The sequence below is a fragment of the Anolis sagrei genome, chromosome 1 (genome assembly GCF_037176765.1).
Source record: "Anolis sagrei isolate rAnoSag1 chromosome 1, rAnoSag1.mat, whole genome shotgun sequence".
In the NCBI taxonomy this organism is placed as follows: domain Eukaryota; kingdom Metazoa; phylum Chordata; class Lepidosauria; order Squamata; family Dactyloidae; genus Anolis; species Anolis sagrei.
The window spans coordinates 169,471,210-169,493,690 of record NC_090021.1 but is presented as its reverse complement, the minus strand read 5'-3'; the positions used below and the strand labels follow the sequence as shown (position 1 = coordinate 169,493,690).

General features: G+C 43.2%; 1 protein-coding gene across 2 annotated transcripts in view; it reads right to left on the bottom strand.

The window, feature by feature from the left end:
* Positions 1-22,481, bottom strand: part of PTH2R (parathyroid hormone 2 receptor) — an 86,543-nt gene that overhangs the window by 48,055 nt on the left and 16,007 nt on the right. The window contains exons 2-7 of one of the 2 annotated variants that reach the window (XM_067470252.1): positions 13,805-13,910; positions 8,604-8,714; positions 8,369-8,490; positions 6,773-6,870; positions 4,238-4,424; positions 1,920-2,073 (exon numbers count right to left, since the gene is read on the bottom strand). In XM_067470252.1, coding sequence (XP_067326353.1) covers positions 1,920-2,073; positions 4,238-4,424; positions 6,773-6,870; positions 8,369-8,490; positions 8,604-8,714; positions 13,805-13,910 — 778 coding nt within the window. Of the gene's footprint in view, positions 1-1,919; positions 2,074-4,237; positions 4,425-6,772; positions 6,871-8,368; positions 8,491-8,603; positions 8,715-13,804; positions 13,915-22,481 lie in introns of those variants that run through there. The other variant, XM_067470250.1, reaches the window with a different exon arrangement.

The following is a 22,481-nucleotide window of genomic DNA, read 5'->3' as shown; positions in this document are numbered from 1 at the left end:
AGGGTGCCTCAGCTAAAGGGTCCCACAGGTTTCCCAAAACAAAGTTCTGTAGAGGCTCTAAGTCCAACCAAGTTTTTATTAAGGCTTAAATCTTCTAACAAATGAATAAAATGCCATATAATCTTGAAAAACTGGTAGCTTTCTCGATCTGCTGACAAGGGACAGGCAACTGCTTGAAAAAACTGTTCCTTTCCTCTTTAGGGAAACGTTCCAAACCCTCCTTGGGCAAACTTTCTTAACCCTGCTGGCGTGAGGCCCCAACTCCCGGCTCCAAGCTGTGTTATGGATTGCCCGAGTGGTCCCTTACCAGGCAATGGTTGCTGCAGATCTGCCAAGCTGGTGTCCTTTTAGTTTCTTCACAAAGGCTGTAGGAACTATTTCTTTGCCCAGCAAAGACTGGCTGTATTCCTCTAGCAAAGCTGTGGAACTGTAAATTTAATCTTCAGCAAAGCTGTAGAGGTTTTCCCTTTTTCCCCAGCAAAAGCTGGCTGTAGATCTATATCTTTGGCCCCGACAGAGCTGTAAGAAGCGAAGCTTTTTACAGGTGGGGTAGAGAAAAGCCCACACCTCTTACTGCAGGGCTCCAAACTGTGAGACTGAACTGAAAGTCCCCTTTTCCCTCCAAAACCTGGGGAAAGGGGCAGATCTAAAGGCTCTAATGATGATTGATAGGTTGTCGGCGCTATGGTTGCAACCTGGGGAAAGCTACCCAACTGCAAAAAAGCATAGCTTGAATAGATTCATGCAAACTAACAATGCAAGAAAAAGAATCAAATTTCCTGGCACAGCCGTGCCAGCACAGGCAAAGTCCATAGACATTTCCTAGGTCATGGGGTCAGCATGACTGCATGGAGTGTCGTTACCTCCCCGTGAAAACATATTTATTAGTTATTTGCAGCATTTATATTCCGTCCTTCTCACCCCGCAGGGGACTCAGGGCGGATTACAGTGTACACATATATGGCAAACATTCAATGCCAATTTTTGACTTACAACATATACAGACATACACAGAGGCTATTTAACTTTTTCTGGCCGCCAGGGGAGCTGTCGCTTTCATCGTCCATTTGCGACACTGATGAAGTACTTCTGCATTCCCCGCGTGCTTTTTTTGCTGGAGTGCTTTGCTGGAGTCTTTTTTATGGCCTCATAAATTAGTTAATTTAGCCTCCCCACACTTTAAGATGGTACCTAATTTTCCTACTTGACAGATGCAACTGTCTTTCAGGTTGCAAAGGTCGACAACAGGCTACACAATTGGTTGGAAACCCACTCCAACCCAGGCTGGCTTTGAACTCATGACCTTTTGGTCAGAGTGATCTTAATGCAGCTGACACTCAGCCAGCTGCGCCACAATCCCTTACCTATTGATCTACTCACATTTGCATGTTTTCGAACTGCTAGGTTGGCAGAACCTGGGGCTTATGACAGGAGCTCACCCTGCTCCTAAGATCTGAACTGCCAACCTTTCGGTCAGCAAATTCTGCAGCTTAGCAGTTTGACCCACTGCACCACTGCAGCACCCTGTTAAATGCCTGTTAAATCAGGCCACGGGACTCAGAGTCCTTCCCCGTACCTTCCCTTTCCATCATCAAATGCTTGTCTGTGGTGGAATAAGAGATCCTTTAGCATATATATATATATATATATATATATATATATATATATATATATATATATCAGTAGGTGATAAATGTGTGATTAGCCCCCTTTCCTGAAAGGTGGAAATGGTGCCATCAGCAAAAAAAGGTTTAAATTTTTGGAGTTCTATAAAAGGGATTCCCAAGCTGTATCGATTTTAGAAAAATGACAAAATGGGAACTACATGACAGCTACAAATCTATTCACTCAATAATGAACAGCTCTAATTTAGCTTTCAGTGCAGATATATTGCTTGAATGACAGATGGTGTACCTTACCCCAGCCTGCCAAGATAAATACCCACAGGTACTTGGTATCCGAAAAGAAAGCCACAAATATTAAGCTGTGCAGATAAAGGCCTTCAACCAAGATCCAGTAGTAGTTGGTCGCCAGGAAATAAATAAACATCACCACGGTAATCTTGCACCACACCTGCCAATCAAACCACAAAGAAATCCAGTTGCTGCAGCTGAGGGTATAATCAAATCCAACAATATACTTGGAAATTGACCTTCATCTTCCATTGTGAAAGGCATCATTTATTAGATGCATAAAGGCCAGGATTACTTGTCTTTGAAAGACAAGCACTTCAACAAGTTTCACCACTCTCTCTTTTTCCTTTCTGTATTGGTTATGACTCATATTTAAGGCCTGCCAAAATAGCAGATGTCAGACACATTAAAAATGGGTTTTTTCTGCACAATTACTGCTATTGAAATGCATACTTTGTGGACCAATTCTGTACTTCTGCAGCAATTGTGCTTACAGGACAACACGTTAGTGTTATATTAGTGGGGGTTTTTTTCCAGCAGAAAATGAGCATGAATTATAAGGGTGTTTGCTTAAATAGTGCATGAAACAAGGGAATATATTTCCTTGGATTAAACTTTCTCGCTGTCTTTTCCATTATCACACCATGTCATCACACAACGTACTTGAGCATGTCTAATTTTGTAAAGGTAACATGGCTGAGTCTGTGTATTGTCGAAGGCTTTCATGGCTGGAATCACTGGGTTGTTGTAGGTTTCTTCGGGCTATATGGTCATGTTCTAGAGGCATTCTCTCCTGACGTTTCGCCTGCATCTGTGGCAAGCATCCTCAGAGGTTGTGAAGTCTGTTGGAACTAGGAAAATGGGTTTATATATCTATGTCTGCTGGAGCCAGGCGTGAATGTTTCAACTGGCCACTTTGATTAGCATTTGATGCCCTGGCAGTTGTTTGGTGTGGCTTGTGAGTACCTGGGGCAATCTTTTGTTGAGAGGTGATTCGATGTCCCTGACTGTTTCCTCTCTGCTGTTTTGCTGTCGTAATTTTAGAGTTTTTTTAATACTCGTAGCCAGATTTTGTTCATTTTCATGGTTTCTTCCTTTCTGTTGAAATTGTCCACATGCTTGTGGATTTCAAGAGTTCTTTGTCCCACCATGGGTTTATATATCATTTGACAGATATATAAACCCATTTTCCTAGTTCCAACTGACCTTACTACCTCTGAGGATGCAGGCGAAACGTCAGGAGAGAATGCCTCTAAAACATGGCCATATAGCCCGAAAAAACCTACAACAACCCATGGCTGAGTCTGTTTAACACTTGAATGAATAGTCACCAGGAAACATCAGATATTACCAAATATTGCTGGGGAAGAATTCTTCCTCAAATCTTGAAGAACCATTGCTGCTAATCAAAGAGGAGAACACTAAGTAGATGAACCAAGGGTCTGAGGTGGTATAAGACTACCTACGTTCCACAATCTGGTATTCTGCAATCAGGTATATCCAATTAGTAGATATCTTGGTTATATCTACACTGTAGAACTAATGCAAAATCCATGATTCCATAGCATTTAGTCATGGGAGTTAAAATGGTGTCAGAATGCATTAATTGTACCATGAAGATGCCTGTTAGGTTTCAAAGTTGGTCGGGATTCATGTGACAAACCTGCCTGAAATATACTATTTATTTTAAAGGAAGTATCTTTCTCATTATTTTCAGCTGATTGAACACTTTGAAAACACATTCAATTTTGTCATTTTTCACACAGTTTTGATGTAGCTAAATGGACCCAGCTCAGGACAGCAATATTGATTCAAGTGGTAAATACTACCGGAGCTATACTGAGGAAATATTTACACATAACACAGCATGCACTAACTGATTCCTATGTGAGTATAGTATAAAAAACTATTCTGAGGCCCCTTCCACCCAGCCATATAACCCAGAATATCAAGGCAGAAAAGCCCACAATGTCTGCTTTGAACCAAGTTATCTGAATCCACATTGTCATATATTCTAGTTCAAAGTAGACATTGTGGGATTTCCTGCCTTGATATTCTGGGTTATATGGCTGGGTGGAAAGGCCCTAAGTCTGCTGAAAGGCAACACTATCTAGAGTTTTACATTGATCTCTCAGAAACCTGGAACAAACTTGTACTGTGCATCGTAACCAAAATCAGACAGCCTGGATGCAGGATCAAAGGCTTGGGGAAACCATAAAGTTCTGTCACTTCGAAAGCACTCCCTCCTATTAGCCAGGCAAGAGAATATTTATAAGTAATCCCATCTGGATGATACAGAGTAGAATGAAGGGAGAAGTACTTACGTACTGAGACTTGTCTGTGATCGGAGCCACTAAAACATTTTGCAGGTCGCCCACAAATAGTGCATCAAGTTCTTTTGCTCCTATATGGGTATGAACAACTTTGTCTTTAATAAAAATGCTGGTAGCTCTGAGCATGAATGAGACAAATAAATGCAGATGTATATAATTCCGGGTGCAGTGGAGCCTTCTGTGGGAAGTGGAGGAAAAACTGTTAATAGAGCTCAAGAACTTAGGACTTTATCACATTAGGAAATACTCTGTTTCTGAGACTGTTTGAGAATTATTTCGAATGGGTCCCATCACATGATGTTTGCCTCATCCCATCAATATTCCATCAGAATCCATCTGCAAAGCATCGCAGAAACAGATTATTTGCAGATTGTTTTTGAAATATTACAGATTCTTGCATTGCTGAAGTGCTGCTTGCGTGTGTGATAGGAAAATCTGTATGCATCCCATCAGTCACAATACTCTTTAAAAGGTCATAGAGCAGTGTTTCTCAACCTGTGGGTCCCCAGGTGTTTTGGCCTACAACTCCCAGCAATCCAAGCCAGTTTACCAGTTGTTAGGATTTCTGGGAGTTGAAGGCCAAAACATCTGGGGACCTACAGGTTGAGAAACACTGTCATAGAAGGTGTTTTGAATGGATTGGGAGGAGCCAGCCTTCTGTGGTGTGATAAGTATAAGCTCAGTATTTTCAAATCATAAGAATCATAATAATCAGGTGTGATGAGGAGAGTATGCATCTCAATACAGTATGTATCCAGTCCTTTAAAAAGATGGGATGCATATTGATATAAACAGATTATATTCCAGTGTGAGAAAGTCCTTAACTGGAACCCTAATTTATTTATTTATTTATTTGCTTTATTTGTATACCGCTCTTCTCAGCCATTAGGCGACTCAGAGCGGTTAACAAGAAGCAGCAGCAAAAATGCAATGCAAACATCATACAGCCATTCAAAAACAATTAACACAATAATACACTAAGCAATTAACATCAATAACCATCAATAAACATCAATAAACAACTCACTAGCATCTCATAACTAAAATCATAATCCAAGCCGTCATCCGTTGTTCCGATTTCCTATAATTCATTGTAATTCATTGAACTGCCTATTAAAACGCCTATTCAAATAACTAGGTTTTCACTTTCTTCTGAAATGCCATTAATGAGGGAGCCGATCTGATGTCTGTGGGTAGGGCGTTCCACAGCCGAGGGGCCACCACCGAGAAGGCCCTGTCTCTCGTCCCCGCCAACCGTGCCTGAGTTGCAGGCGGGATCGAGAGCATGGCCTCCCCAGAAGATCTTAAAGTCCTAGTGGGTTCATAGGCGGAGATGCGTTCGGATAGGTAACTTGGGCCAGAACCGTTTAGGGCTTTATAGGCCAACGCCAGCACTTTGAATTGTGCCCGGTAGCAAATTGGCAGCCAGTGGAGCTGGAGCAACAGAGGAGTTGTATGCTCCCTGAGTGCCGCTCCTGTTAGTATCCTGGCTGCCGAGCGTTGAACTAGTTGAAGCTTCCGAGCAGTCTTCAAAGGCAACCCCATGTAGAGAGCGTTGCAGTAGTCTAAACGGGATGTAACCAGAGCGTGGACTACTATGGCCAAGTCAGACTAATGGCTCAGACCTAGGTCAGCATCCTTTTTCCAATGTTTACAGGAGGTGAACACAATGACCGTTCCTTACTGTTTTGCCCCATTATTCAATAGCCAGAGGTGTTTGAACATGGAGGTCTCATTTAAGTATTGTGGTTCAGAACTTTGGAAAGTTGGACTACATACCAGTCTGTCTTCTCTTCTCAAACTCCCTTTGTTGGCCTCATCCTATATTTGGGTTCTGTCTTCTGCCCAAGCCCTCCAGGAATGTGTCCAGAGGAGGGCGACTAAAATGATCAAGGGTCTGGAGAACAAGCCCTATAAGGAGCGGCTCAAAGAGCTGGGCATGTTTAGCTTGAAAAAGAGAAGGCTGAGAGGAGACATGATAGCCATGTATAAATATGTGAGAGGAAGTCACAGGGAGGAGGGAGCAAGCTTGTTTTCTGCTGCCCTGGAGTTTAGGACGTGGAATAACAGCTTCAAACTACAAGAAAGGAGATTCCATCTGAACATTAGGAAGAACTTCTTGACTGTGAGGGCTGTTCAGCAGTGGAACTCTCTGCCCCAGAGTGTGGTGGAGGCTCCCCCTTTGGAGACTTTTAAACAGAGGCTGGATAGCCATCTGTTGGGAGTGCTTTGAATGCAATTTTCCTGCTTCTTGACAGGGGGTTAGACTGGTTGGTCCTCGAGGTCTCTTCCAACTCTATGATTCTATGATTCTAGGTTCCAAGCTCTTTTGAAACCCACATAAAGTTTTCTCACCAATATCAGTGTGTCGCCTTTCACTTTAAACTAAGTGCTCCTTCATCTCAAGCCCACTGTGCTTTTGTTCCTTCCCAAGACCTTCTGCCCCTCAGAATCCAAATAATTCCCCACTCTTGGCACACAAATTGAATGGAGAATGGACCTACTTTTGAGATATGGCCCACTCACCTGAAATAACCAATGATGAAAATTGCTACAGCCAAAGACGTGAAAGAGATGGAATACCCAACTGTGTACATAATATAGAGACGTTCAAAGAATTCCCGCTGGAAGAAACAACAAAAGAACATTTTCTAGGTGAGCAATTGTAATGTATGGTAAAAGCAGAGTAATCTCTACTGGTTATACAATAAATTCCAAATCCAGATCACCAGGCAAAATGTTTCAAAAAGCAGAGGGGGCGAGGGAAGAAGGAAACAAACTTGATTTTAAAGTCACGTCTCATCACAAGCTCATTTCTATTCATTATATAGCAGGGTGGAGAAAGAGTTAAGTTTTTGTTCCCTAAATGCGCTCTCTCACCTAGTGACACTTGAGATTTGCTAAATCTTGGAAATTATAGCAAAGAGAAGCTGTTCGAGATCCAATCACCCCAGAGCAGCACATCTTCCATCAAATCGCCTGTACGCATTACCATTAAAACATTATCATCATGAATGCCTTAGCTCTTATGAAGCAATCCTCTCACAAAGATTACAACACTCTTTCCTCACTTCTGTTTTGGGATAAGATTTGAAATCAAGTGAGGGAACAGTGTGAAAGCCAGAATAATGTAGTGGCTTGAATGTTGGACTATGACTCTGGAGACCAGGGCCGTTCAGCCATGAAAGCCCACTGGGTGACCCTGGGCAAGGAACTTTCTCGATCCCAGAAAAACGCTATGTAGGGTCACCATAAGTCTGAAATGACCTGAAGGCACACAACAACAAAGAAACAGATAAGATCTTCAGCACCAGCATGACCTCGTCAAATGTAATAATAATAATAATAATAATAATAATAATAATAATAATAATACTTTATTTGTTTTCCACCCTATCTCCCCGAGGGGACTTAGGGTAGATTCCAGCATACACAACACAAGGCAAACAGCCAATGCCTAGAAATACAGATAAGTTATAGGCTTCCCCTTCTGGCTCTTGAGGGGTGCTGCTTTTATCCAGTTCTGAGGGTCGTGCTCATCTTCGTTGCTAAGCCAAAGAGCCAGCATTGTCCGTAGACACCTCCTAGGTAATGTGGCCAGCATGACTGCATGGAGCACCATTTATCTTCCCGCCGAGGCGGTACCTATTGATCTACTCACATTTTTGAACTGCTAGCTTGGTGGAAGCTGGGGCTAACAGTGGGAGCTCACCCTGTCCCACGGATCTGAACCGCCAACCTTTCAGTCAGCAAGTCAGCAACCTTTCAGTCAGCAGCTCAGCAGTTTAACCCGTTGTGCCACCATAGTCCTAGTTTTAAATGTAGCTTTATAACTCCAACCTCTCACTAGAAAAAGGAGCCCCCGGTGGCGCAGTGGGTTAAACCCCTGGTCACAGGTCCGAATCCGGGGAGAGCCGGATGAGCTCCCTCTATCAATTCCAGCTCCTCATGTGGGGATATGAGGGAAGCCTCCCACAAGGATGATTAAAAAAAAATCAAATCATCCAGGCGTCCCCTGGGCAATGTCCTTGCAGACGGCCAATTCTCACACACCAGAAGCGACTTGCAGTTTCTCAGGTCACTCCTGACATGACAAAAAAAAACTAGAAAAAGAGCCAATACCTTTCCTGGGCTGTTTTCTGCTTGCAGGAAGCGAAGGCACTCTGAATAGTTTGACCACGTTCGGTTTAAGCTCAGTACGTAAGCCCATGTTCCATTTGAGCTACAGCGCCTGAACGCCATCCCTGCAAGAAAGAAAGAAGACTTCCGTCAATAACTTTAGTGATGTTTCTCCCCTGCTCTGCGCAACCTAGATTTTGTGAAAGATTAAACCCAGTGAGGAATGCAGAGCTGGTACCTTTGTGATTGAAGTCATATACATACAAAGGGCACGGGACAGCTACTGTCTTCCCAGCTGACCCTCTGGGCCAGCAGATTAGCCCATCCCATTCTGGAAGGCAATCACTTCCTAAAGAGAGAGAAAAAAACAAGTCATAAAGAAAATAATAATAATAATAATAATAATAATAATAATATTATAATAAGGCTCTGGCATAAACCAGTACAGGAGGTCCCAGTGGTCATCGGCACCCTGGGTTCCGTGCCAAAAGATCTCAGCCGGCATTTGGAAACAATAAACATTGACAAAATCACAATCTGTCAACTGCAAAAGGCCACCTTACTTGGATCTGCATGCATCATTCGAAAATATATCACACAGTCCTAGACGCTTGGGAAGTGTTCGACTTGTGATTTTGTGATACAAAATCCAGCATATAGATCTCATTTGCTGTGAGATACTGTGTTTTTGTCAGTAAAATAATAATAACAACAACAACACTTTATTTATATTCCGCCCTTCTTCCTGAGGGGACTAAGAGTGGATTGCAGTATATAAACAGACACAGGCAAATATTCAATGCCTTGATTACAATGACATACAACGAGACAGAAACATACAGACAAAGGCAAAGGCTTCTCCTTTCATTTCTGGCTCTGGAGGCAGTGCTCATCTCCAGCTCTGCGGGAGGTGCTCTTTCTCCATTTCCAAGCCAAGGAACCTGCATCCATAGACACCTCCTGATCGTGTGTTTGGCATGACTGCTTGGAGCATCATTTTGCCTTTTATTGTGAATATTGATCTATTCACATTTGCATGTTTTCTAACTGCTAGGTTGGCAGGAGCTAGGGTTAACAGCGGGAGCTCACCCTGTCCTGCGGATTCGAACTGCCAACCTTCAGATCAGCAATTCAGCAGCACAAGGGTTTATCTCATTGCGCCACATTGTAAACATTAAAGATGCAATATAAGGCCCTTTTATAAAGTGCTTCACGCTCTCGAATTAGCCAAAGTCAGGTCAATAACAAAAGACATTTCCACCTATGAAGCAGTTTAAAATAGATTCTTGATTGCATGAGCCAACAGTGAACCAGAAACATAATTAATGACAATGAGAATATTTTTGTGTACAGCTGGTGACTTTCATCATCATCAAGTATGCAGCATTTCCTTAATTGCCCATCTATTCTTTGTGGAATTTTCCTGACCGTTCTTAGAAGACTGGGCTATTTCCACCTGATTTGTTTGCCATGAGCTTGTTTGCAAATCCCCTAATCAATAATCTGGAAGCAGAACTTTGGAGTTGTTGAAGTTACCCTATACGGTTCCGGCCCAGTGTATTTGTCCGAACGGATCTCCCTCTACATCCCATCTCGAAGTTTAAGATCTTCTGGGGAGGCCCTGCTCTCGACCCCGCCACTGTCACAAGTGAGGTTGGCGGGGACGAGGAGCAGGGCCTTCTCAGTGGTGGCCCCCCACCTGTGGAACTCACTCCCCGGGGAGATTAGATCGGCGACCTCCCTTCTGGCGTTTAGGAAAAACTGAAGACCTGGGTGTGGGACCAAGCCTTTGGTCATTCTGACAACTAAACTAAGGATCTGACGATAAACAAGGACAAATGGAATGGAATGAAATATGGACTCTGAACCCTGAGCATGAGATTGTTTTAGCGTGAGATTGTTTTATTATCTTATTATGTATTGATGTTTTAATTAATTGTTGAATTATTTTGTATTTTGTATTACTTGTCATTGATTTGGGCATCTAATTGTGCCCCCACTGTAAGCCGCCCTGAGTCCCCCCCGGGGTGAGAAGGGCGGGGTATAAGTAAGTGAAATAAATAAATAAATAAATTACCGAACTATTTTCTACAGACTTTAGAAGTTATGCATTTTGGATAGCTTTATTAAATGGATTAAATAGATTTATACCTCCCCTCCAAAATCACCAAAGTAATTGGAGAAATTATCAAGGTAATGAGACACAAGACAAGGATGTCTGTTGTCCCTACTTTAGTTTATTTTGGTGCTTAATTTTTAAATAGAGATATAAGACGAAATAGGGAAATTAGGATAAATAAAAACCCTTTGGAGGATATAGAGGTGTTAATGGAACAATTACTTACAAACCATAGAGGACGTTAAGATCATCTGGGGAGGCCCTGCTCTCGGTCCTGCCTTCGTCACAAGTACGATTGGAGAGGACGAGAGACAGGGTCTTCTCAGTGGCGGCCCCTCGGTTATGGAACGCCCTCCCTAAGGACATTAGATCAGCTTCTTTGCTCCTAACATTTTCAGAAAAAACTCAAGACATGGCTGTTTGAGCAAGCATTTGCAAATATTGAGTAATGGACATAGGAAAATGGAACAACTATACGATGGAATTGGACAATGTTTTTATTGAGGATTTGCTGGCTTATGTTTTGATTGCTGTTGTTATGATTTTATTGATGTTAATGTTTTAAATTGTGTTGTATTTTGTGGCATTGAATTTTGCCTTGTAAACCCCCTTGAGTCGCCGTAAGGCTGAGAGGGGCGGTATACAAATGAAGTTAATAAATAAATAAATAAATAAAGATTAGCATTGTGGCAGGGTTTTCAAATTAATAATCGAAAACAAAACATGTCAGAGAGAAATGTAGGTTCGGAGGATTAAGTGCAACACATTGAAATAAACTCTTTTTAAAATTGCGAATAAAGTTAACTACTTAGTGCTAACCAATACAAATACAAATGGTATGTTATTTCAGAATAAATATGTGAAAACATGAAATTCACGAGAGAGTAAATTTGTCACTGTTGAGGAGTATTTCAATGATAAAATGAACATGTTACCTAGAATGACAACGTTCTTCAGACAATATCTGTTTGGACAGTAGATATAAATAATGGAAAAATATACATCTAGATTTGTATGGCAAAGGAATAAACCAAGATAAAGTAGTAAGTATTGAAAGTAGTTTTATACACCGTATTCTAGATAAGGAATGCTCAACCTGTATTTGCTATTTGGATGAAAGGAAGAAAATAAGTGTGAAAATTATAAACCTGTGGATGACTGTGACATTTGAAGGTTCCTGACATAAAGGCCTATCTGAGAAAATGATTATGTTTGGATGAGAAACAAGGAGGGTATATTCCCCTATATTGCACTCAGTTCTAAATTTGTAAAAGCAGAAATCAAGATTGCCTTCTTGTGAGGTTTTTTTGGCGGGGGGGGGGATGTTTTTGAGTTTTTTTGTTTGTTTGTCAGGAGTGACTTGAAAAACTGCAAGTCATTTCTGGTGTGAGAGAATTGGCTGTCTGCAAGGACGTTGCCCAGGGGACACCCAGATGTTTGATGTTTTACCATCCTTGTGGGAGACTTCTCTCATGTCCCCACATGGGGAGCTGGAACTGACAGAGGGAGCTCAACCTGCTCTCCCTTGATTCAAACCACTGACCTGTCGGTCGGAATTCCTACCGGCACAAGGGTTTAACTCATTGTGCCACTGGGACTCCGTCATATTCAACCGAACCCCAAGAGACAAAAGGGCATATAAAACAGCGAGGAATGCCCAAGAATGATGGGGGAAGTGTTTTCAGGGATGGAAATATTTCTGTGACTCAGGGCTTAGGTCTTTGTTATGCTTATGCCAATGTCTATCAAATAAAAACTTTCCAAGGTTGGCTTTTATAATACGGCACTTCACGAAATTGTTTCCTGAGTCTATTTCTTGTTCTATTTCTGTCAGAATGGGATTCAAGGTGGCTTACAGTAGGATGGTCAAAATGCAAGGGTTGTGTGTGTGTGTCAGGAGCAACTTGAGAAACTGCAAGTAGCTTTTGGTGTGAGAGAATTGGCCTTTTGCAAGGACCTTGCCAAGGGGATGCCTGGATATTTTGATGTTTTACCATCCTTGTGGGAGGCTTCTCTCATGTCCCCACTTGGGGAGCTAGAGCTGTCAGGAGGGAGCTCATCTGCGCTTTCCCCGGATTTGAACCTCGGACCTGTCCATCAGCAGTCCTGCCAGCACAAGGGTTTAACCCAGGGGTCCTCAAACTACGGCCCGCAGGCCGGCCCCAGCCACCCAAGGGCATTTATCCGGTCCGCAGGGTTGAAGAAGGGTGAGAGGTGGCAGGCGAAGTGGCTCTGGGGCTGCTTCGCCTGCCGCCTCCCTGGGCCCAGCCTGGTCTTCTCCTGCCTTTGGGACGGGGCCTTGCCTCATCCCGAGGGCAGGAGAAGGGGGGAGGTGGCGGGCAAAGCAGCTTTGGGCCCGCTTTGCCCGCTGCCTCCCTGGGCCCAGCCTGGTCTTCTCCTGCCTTTGGGACGGGGCCTCGCCTCATCCCAAGGGCAGGAGAAGGGGGGGAGGTGGCGGGTGAAGCAGCTTTGGGGCTGCTTTGCCCGCTGCCTCCCTGGGCCCAGCCTGGTCTTCTCCTGCCTTTGGGACGGGGCCTCGCCTCATCCCAAGGGCAGGAGAAGGGGGGGAGGTGGCGGGCGAAGCAGCTTTGGGGCTGCTTTGCCTGCTGCCTCCCTGGGCCCAGCCTGGTCTTCTCCTGCCTTTGGGACGGGGCCTCGCCTCATCCCAAGGGCAGGAGAAGGGGGGGAGGTGGCGGGCGAAGCAGCTTTGGGGCTGCTTTGCTTGCTGCCTCCTTGGGCCCAGTCTGGTCTTCTCCTGCCTTCAGGACAGGGCCTCGCCTCATCCTGAAGGTAGTAGAAGGGGGGAGGAGGCGGGCGAAGCGGCTTTGGGGCCGCTTCACCCGCCACCTCCCCAAGTTTATATTTGTTAAAATTGCTCTGCATTTTAATTATTGTATTGTTTTAAAGTGTTTTTTGCACTACAAATAAGATAGGTGCAGTGTGCATAGGAATTCATTCATGTTTTTTTTCAAATTATAATCTGGTCCTCCAACAGTTTGAGGGACTGTGACCCGGCCCTCTGTTTAAAAAGTTTAAGGACCCCTGGTTTAACCCGTTGCACCACTGGGGACTCCTTCTAACTTTCAATAAAGGGAGTGGACGCTGACTGCTTTGAAGTCAGTGGAGTGGGACATCTGCTCCAGATTTGGTCTGAGCTATCCAGCATATTGAACCCTATTCCAGAAATAGACCAGACACCTTCAATATCTTGTTTATAAAGATCAGAGCAGGTTTGCTGCCCCTTTCACGCAGAGGCGGCAACTATGACTGAATGCATGTGACAGTGCCTGAAAACAGTCTAGAATATTGAGATACTTTACCCCCTTCTGCTTCTAGCTGAGAAGAGATATTTTGCTCACATTGCACTTTGGCCTCCAACAGAAGATGAATCTGTTCCTCCATTGTGATGGTAGAATCAAAGTCATCCTGCCAAAAAAGAGCCCACATAGAAATATTCTTAGTGATGAATATTCTTTGTTGAGAAGAATGAATAATAAATACTTGCATTTTCACCGAGACTGTGTTTTCATTCAGTGGGGGGGGGGGGGGGAATCAATACCTTTCTACATAATGAGAACCATAGTCATAGTTAAGTAACACACCAACTTCTTCCTATCACTTGTTGCATCACTAAATCGGGTTTGGTTTGTGTCACCGTGAGCTCAAGAAAGCAAAATTGTTTTTTTCCCTTGCAATTGTTCCATTTTGTGCTATTTTCTAAAGGCAGGGTGAGACACACATTGTGAAGCATCCTCAACAGAACAAAAACGAACAGTAGCCACATTAGTCATAACACAAATTCCAAATCTCCATTAGAGCAAACTCATCATAGGTTTTTCAAGATAAACTAGGAGGAGGAGGTGGATACGAGGCTGACTTGAAAACAAGAAAAGCAAAAGTTGCAAGAAGTTCACAATGTAATATAACAGCAATACTCCCTTCTGCTTGGTTGTATATATATGTTCTCCCATTGGCACCTCTCTTTCCCAGTTCTGCTGATGGAAGTAGTTCCATCACTAGAACCATCTTTTTTGCTACTCCAGCCGGCTATTCCAAGAACTGACTTTATCTCAAGAGTGGCTAATCTATATAAATAAAAATGTAATGTTCGTTTGTGCTATTCACAGAACTTAGAAACCACTGGGGCAATTGACACTAAATTTGGACACCATGTCCCTAACAACCCAATGTATGTTCTCCACTCAAAAAAAAACTAAAACAAAAAGCAGAAAGGACTTCTAAACTGCATGTCCACAAAGGGGAAACTGCATGTCTACAGAGACCCATGGCCACGCCCCCCCTCCTCCTCGCAGGGAAACAGCTGGCCGTTAAAGCCAGGCGACGTGCATGGGAGATGGCTATATAAATAAAAATCTAATGTTCGTTTGTGGGATTAACATATCTCAAAAACCACTGGATGAGTTGACATGAAATTTGGACACAACACACCTGTCAGGCCAACAAGTGACCATCACTCATAAAAACACAACAGAAGAGACTTAAAAGGCCCAAAAAGCAAAAAGACGCTGCACAAAAAGACACATGCACAAAAACAACTCCCCCTGGCAAAAAAACACACAACAGCATATCCACACTCTCTTCTGAACTACAGCTCCCAGCATCCCCTAGACCAGGCCCTTTAGGAGAGAAGAATGTTCCAAAGGCACTGCTTCCAAGCTGAAAGCTTGCTTCTCCTTGGATTTCTTTGAGAGCATCCCAATCCCTGCATATCTCCAATTTCCTATTCCTGGACTGCAACTCCCAGCAATCCTCCAGATAGATAAGATAGATAGATAGATTAGATAGAGATAGATAGGTAAGTAGGTAGTTAGATTGATCAGGAGGACTGCTGGGAGTTACAGTCCAAGAATAGGTAGAGAAGGAAAAATGGGGAGAAAGAGGAAGGGAAAGAAAAGGGAAGGAAGGGGAAAGGAAGAGAAGGAAAGAAGGAGAGAATGAAAGAAAAAAAAGAGAAAGAAGGAGAGAAAACAAGCAGGAGAGAAAGAGGGAGGGAAGGTTGTCCACAGCAATGCGTGGCGGGCACAGCTAGTAATATAATATGATATAAACACAGACAATAGTTTTCAAATTGTAAGGAGGGAAAGTACATTTTATAGGCCACATGAAGTACACAAATCCCTTTTACGCAATCTCCTTTTTTTCCAAAATCCCTTTTTACAGCCCTAGATGATGTTCCATTATCCAGGCAGAGGCCACAAGGGGGCGGTAGAGAAAGAATGATGGTCTGTTTTACAGGGGAGAGGGTGTTGAAGAAGGAAAATCATTTTCCCCCTCCCCTTCCCCATCTCATAAAGAGTGTTCTTTCCACAACGGAGATATGAGTGGAAGGAATAACAGGAAATCAGGGGGAAATTATTTAACTTCTTCAACCCAATTCTTCCCCCCCCCCCCTCCATAAACTGGACTATCATTCTCTGTCTAGCACCCTCTTGTGGCCTTCACCCAGATAACGTAACAGTACTCAGCCCTCTTTTTTAGGCCTGTTTGATCAAGAAAAAATTTGTTTCTAAAATCGATTTGTAATTGGGGTGTTTTTTTGTTTCGATATTTAAAATAATTACAAAATTTTCCCAAAAAAAAGTTCGGTATTTACGAAAATTTTGTAAATATTAACGAATTTTTAGAATATTTTTTGTATTTTTTAAGAATAATATTAAAATAATATTAAAATAATATTTTAAAATGGAAATGCCCTCTGGAAATGCTCCCAAGCCTGCTGCCGCTGAGGGCGAGGAGGAGGCTACTGGCGAAGGGGGCCTCAGCGGCGGCAGCTTCCCCCTCGCCCCTTTGCTCCTCCGTCCTCCTTCTTCCCCAAGCTGGGCGCCAGGCTTGGGAGCCCAGCCCGGGGAGGAAGGAAACTTTTAGCCACGGAGCAGCAGAAGGGCAAGGGGGAAGCTGCCGCCGCTGAGGCCCTCTTCGCCAGCAGCCTCCTCGTCGCCCTTCTGCTGCTCCGTGGCTAAAAATTCCCTTCCTTCCCGGGGCTGGGCTCCCAAGCCTGGCGCCCAACCTGGGGAAGAAGGAGCACGGAGCACCAAAGGGGTGAGGGGGAAGCTGCTGCCGCTGAGGGGGAAGCTCCTGCCAAAGAGGGCCTCAGCCTAAGGGCGAGCGTGCGCGGGCCGGCCAATCGGGAGCCGCGCTCGCGCCCAACAGGCAGGCGCGGGGCTTGGCTCACTGGGTGCGCGCTCGCGCCGCCCCTTCGCCCCTGCCCGCCCCATTTACGAAACGAGCAAAAGCTCGTTAAAACTGTGGGGGTTGCCGTTTCGATATTTAAAAACCCTTCCGGGTTTGGAAATATGTTTTGTTATCGTTTCGTATATGCAAAAATTAACGAATGTTTAACGAATTAACGAATTAACGAACGAAACCGCACAGGCCTACTCTTTTTCTTCCAGACAACCCCAAAATTGTCTAGGATGTCTCTTTTGGGTCTAAAATGAATAAAAGTAATCATAGCACTATGGTTTCGGACCCTAAAACACAATGCTTAACCTCATACCTAATTCAGGGTCACCTTTGGATTATATATGCAGGAATAGTGGAATCCTGATTCAGTCAATGACATTGTCGGTTTGAATTATCACACTTCCAAAATGCACATTCTTTTCTGCATCTATCTAAATTTAACTGTACATTTGAAAGCGTGTGGGTAAAAAAGAGGTGGGCAGATAATAGGCAAAATGTAGATTTATACTATAATACAAAATAGAAACCACTCCAGAATATACAGACAAGACATCTGTATATAGAATCACAATGTACAGACAACCTCAGAAAAACTTAAAAACCCTTTTCTCCTGTAAGGCTGGGGTGGAGGTAGTACTTGTCTTTCCGACCTGAAAAGATTCAGATTCTGGCTGCTTGAGGATTAAATAAATGAATGAATTCCACACTTCCATTTTATCCCAAGATTCACTTTCTAATTTTCTATATTATTTCTTCTTTTGTACAAACCCAGCACTTCTTCGTTCAAGCAGGAGGGAAAGGTACTCACTTTTCCTCCTTGCTGCCTTCCCAATGAAACCATACAGGCCCCTTCTACACTGCCCTATATCCCATGATCTAACCCCAGATTATCTGCTTTAAACTGGATTATATGAGTCTACACTGCCCAATAATCAAGGATAAGCAGATAACCTAGCTCAGCCCAGACACTGTCTGGACACGACCTAGCCCCCTATATATTACCCTGGTCATTCTCCTAATAAAAGGTAAAGGTAGTCCCCTGACATTAAGTCCAGTCATGTCTGACTCTGGGGTGTGGTGCTCATCTCCATTTCTAAGCCGAAGAGCCAGTGTTGTCCGTAGACACCTCCAAGGTCATGTGGCCGGCATGATTGCATGGAGCGCCGTTACCTTCCCGCCGGAGCAGTACCTATTGATCTACTCACATTTGCATGTTTTCGAACTGCTAGGTTGGCAGAAGCTAGGGCTGACAGCGGAAGCTCACGCCGCTCCCTGGAATCGAACCTGCGACCTTTCGATCAACAAGCTCTGGAAATAGCTTTTGTCCCCGCTTTTGTCATTTTACCTATTACAGTCCTGTACCCAAATGCTGGTCCCATCTTTGATTAAATTTTCTTGATCTGGTGAAGGGAGTTGAACTGAACGGCCTTAAGTATTTTCTGTTGGTCATGGGGGTTCTGTGTGGGAAGTTTGCCCCAATTCTGCCGTTTGTGGGGTTCAGAACGCTCTTTGATTGTAGGTGACCTATAAATCCCAGTAACTACAACTTCCAAATGTCAAGGTCTATTTTCCCCAAACTCCATCTGTGTTCCTATTTGGGCATATGGAATATTCGTGGCAAGTTTGGTCCAGATCCATCATTGTTTGAGCCCAAAGTGCGCTCTGGATATAGGTGAACTACAACTCCCAAACACAAGGTCAATGCTCACCAAACCTTTTTAGTGTTTTTTGTTGGTCATGGGAGTCTTGTTATACCACATTTGGTTCAATTCCATTGTTGGTGGGGTTCAGAATGCTCTTTGGTTGTAGGTGAACTATAAATCCCAGCAACTACAACTCCCAAATGACAAAGTCAATTTTTTGAGTGAAAGACATACATTGGGTTGTTAGGTGTCTTGTGTCCAAATCTGGTGTCAATTTGTCCAGTGGTTTTTGAGTTCTGTTAATCCCACAAACGAACATTACATTTTTATTTATATAGATAGAGGAACCTTTCCAAGCTCTGCCTTGAAATGTCCATTAACACTCACAAGCACACTCATTTCATTTCTAGCTTTGCCACAGCATGAGCTGTCAAATGATGTGGAAATTTATACTTGCAAAGGGGTGCCCACATGAGTTGACTGATTACAACCACATTAGTGCAATTATATGAAAAAAATTAAAATTCCCACTAGCATGATCCAAATCACCCTATCTCATGCAAGAGACAGCTCCTGCAGTGAAATGGAAAACAAGAAGTGAGACGAGGCAACCACACTCCTTGGCACCTCATGTTTATCCATGCCAGGGGTCCTCAAACTTTTTAAACCAGGGGCCAGTTCACTGTCCCTCAGACCATTGGAGGGCCGGACTATAGTTTTTTTAAAAAAATCAATAAAAAACCTCCTATGCACATTGCACATATCTTATTTTGCTGTTGGAAAGGGCCCTTAGAGGGAGTTCTTTCTAGCCCTCTTTAGGCAGTAATTCCAGGAGCAGAGAATGGGAAATCTTCCTATTTCTAGTCTGAACAAAATCTGGCTACCAGTATTTAAAAAACTCTAAAATTATAACTGTAAATAAAGAACAACACTCAAACACAGGGGAACTCCAGACAAGAAACAATCAGGGCCAGCTAATCACCTCTAAACAAAGGATTCTCTCTAAAAACTGTCAGGCCATGAAATGGTAATCAAGGTGGCCAATTGAAACATTCATACCTACCTCCAAAAGACAAGAGTTCTTTCTCCCACCCTGGATCTTCCACAATTATCCTAGTTAAAGGTTTTCCTCTAACATGAAGTCTAGTCATGTCCGACTCTGGGGTGTGGTGCTCATCAGCATTTCTAAGTCAAAGAGCCGGCGTTGTCCATAGACACCTCCAAGGTCATGTGGTCGGCATGACTGCATGGAGTGCCGGGGCAGCCTGACAGATAGCGTGAGCCAGCCAAGGGAGGAGCAGCACCGCGTGGCCTACTCTCGTGTAAAGCACCTCGTGAGGTGCTTTACGCAAGAGTAGACCGTGCAGAGCAGCTGCCCTTGGCTGGCTCACGCTGCTCATCGGGCCTGACGGATAGCGTGAGCCAGCCAAGGGAGGGGCAGTGTGTGTGGGGGGGGTGCTTCTCCTCCGCGGGCCGGATAAGTGCCCTTGGCAGGCCGGAAGTGGCCCGCGGGCCTTAGTTTAGGGACCCCTGATCCATGCCTCCCCTTGATCAAGCATGGGCAATGAAACCACCTTTGCAATGATGATATGGGAATATTTTAACTCATGTGTTCCCAAGTGAAGGACTGGCACTAAACTTCTCATGAATTGAAAGTGAACTCCTACCTCGTTCTAAGCCATGTTCACAGTCTCATTGAGAAAGGAATATCTTATACATATAGAGCAGCTCACCACTGTGATTATGTGCAAATGCAATGGCTGTCTCTTATCTCAAACATGCCCCTTGAATACTAAATAATCACCAGACGAAGAGCAAGTCAATGCCTTATATTTGAAATGAATCTGATGTTCATGAAATCATTGTGAAATCTGCAAGGCAAAGTAGTAGATATGAAATGCACATTGGTCTGCTGCATATTTTCGCAAAGGCAAAAAACGGAAGACAGGAAAAAAGCAATTGATATTTCGGTTCCTCGCTTTAAGTACTGCATATATCTGCCCTAAATTGTTCAAAGCTAGCATATGCTGTCTCAGTGGACATAGAAATTGTCTTTCTATTAACACTATTGAAGTGCTCAAGTGAATCTACATTGTGCGGTTAACTTTAGCCCTGCTGAAATATTATCACTATGCTCTGCTAGCCAGCTCTTGCCTTCTAAATAAATAAGTATTTATTTATTTATTTATTTATTATATACCACCTTTCTCAGGTAGTATATAAATACAGCAAATAAATAAAGCATAGTGATAATATTTCAGCAGGGGGGACTCAAAGTGGTTTACAACATACTAAGGGCAAAAATTTAATGCCAACCTACAGTACACAAAGAAATCATAATAATTAATTACAACATTCAACTATGAACCGAAAATCAATTAAAACCATTAAACATAAGACATACATAAACTTTAAACATTAGACCAGTGGTTTCTGGGGGACCATGTCAGCCTTCCCTCCCTCCAAAGTCCATTAAAAGTTCATAAAGATTGGTGGTATCATAAAGATACATAGGGTTGTTGTTTTTTACAAGAGAGCTCCTAAGAGCTCTAAAGTCCTTCAAAGGTTGATAAAAGTTCATGAGGGTTGGGGAAAGTGTGTAAAAGTCCTAGAGAAGTCCGTAAGAGTCCATGGGGAGTCAATGAGAGCACTGAGAACTTGGAGTCCATTCATAAAACAGGAGTTTCATTCATGAAAAAAGGAATCCAATACATTAAATAAATAAATAGCCAAATTGGTCAGATGTTAGATTGGGTCACAGGGGCATTGCCATGTGGGGCCATGGAAAAAAGCATTAGGTTCCCACATGGGGGAGAGATAGGGGATTATAGAATAATTCCAGCCTGGTGTCCTTGGAAAAACTCTAAATTCCTGATCTTGAACTATCTTTTACAGAATCCGGGGGGGGGGGGGGTCATCTTCGACCTCACTACTGGCACAAGGGTTTAACCCACTGTGACCAAAATAAGAAGGGTTTTAATGTGAGAAGTAATCAGGAGGCCAGTGATAATTCAGGCCCCTTCTACACTGACATAAAATCAAGTTCAAATCAGATAAATTGGATTTTTATATGGCAGTGTAGAAGGGGGCAGAGAATTCCCATCCACCCTGAAAGAATTAGAACAATTTGGCTGGGAGAATTTAGTAAAAAAACTGGATCTGCAGTGATGATAGAGACTTCCCTGACAAGGCTCACTGCTACAATTGGTGCCAAAGGTGCGTGCCTCAAGTAATAATTACTCAGGGGGTGAATGTTTAATGTAACAGAAAATGCCAGTTGGTTTTTGTTAGCTTGCTTCTGTGCCGCAGGAAAAAAGACATTTGCAGTGTCTTGTGTGCATCAAGAAGTAACAGTGCCAATTAAATTCATTCCAGGTCTACAACAAAATGTCAGAAATGGTGAATACTTCTGCAAGGCACCGTTTACCATTTGAAGTGGAAACCTTCCTCTCAACTGCTACAACCAATTTAAAGCTGGAAAGAAGCAGAACTGATTGTAATCTAGTATTTGATTCAATTCTCCCTCTTCACATCAAATTATTACTTAGATCATTTGGAGCCAGTGGCATGTTTCTTTGAGTGATTTCTTCTGCTCTTTGTACTGAATAGGTACAAGTCGTTCTGCTCCTCATTGTGATGACTGGTAGAGAGATGAAGTGGTCAGACTGTTTGACTGAATCTTGGGAAGTCTAGATTCTAACCCAAACATAACCATGAAACTCAACTGGCTCAGGTCCTTTCTACACTGCAAAAAAAAAAAACCCAGATTATCTGCTTTGACCTGGATTATAATCAAGGTGAAAGAAGAAAGTGCAAAAGCTGGGTTGCAGCTAATCATCAAAAAAACCAAGATCATGGCAACAAGAATGATTGACAACTGGGAAATAGAGGGAGAAAATGTGGAGGCCGTGACAGACTTTGTATTTCTAGGTGCAAAGATTACTGCAGATGCAGACTGTGGCCAGGAAATCAGAAAACACTTACTTCTTGGGAGGAGAGCAATGTCCAATCTCGATAAAATAGTGAAAAGTAGAGACATCAGACTGGCAACAAAGATCCGCCTAGTCAAAGCCATGGTATTCCCTGTAGTAACCTACGGATGTGAGAGCTGGACCTTAGGGAAGGCTGAGCGAAGGAAGATGGATGCTTT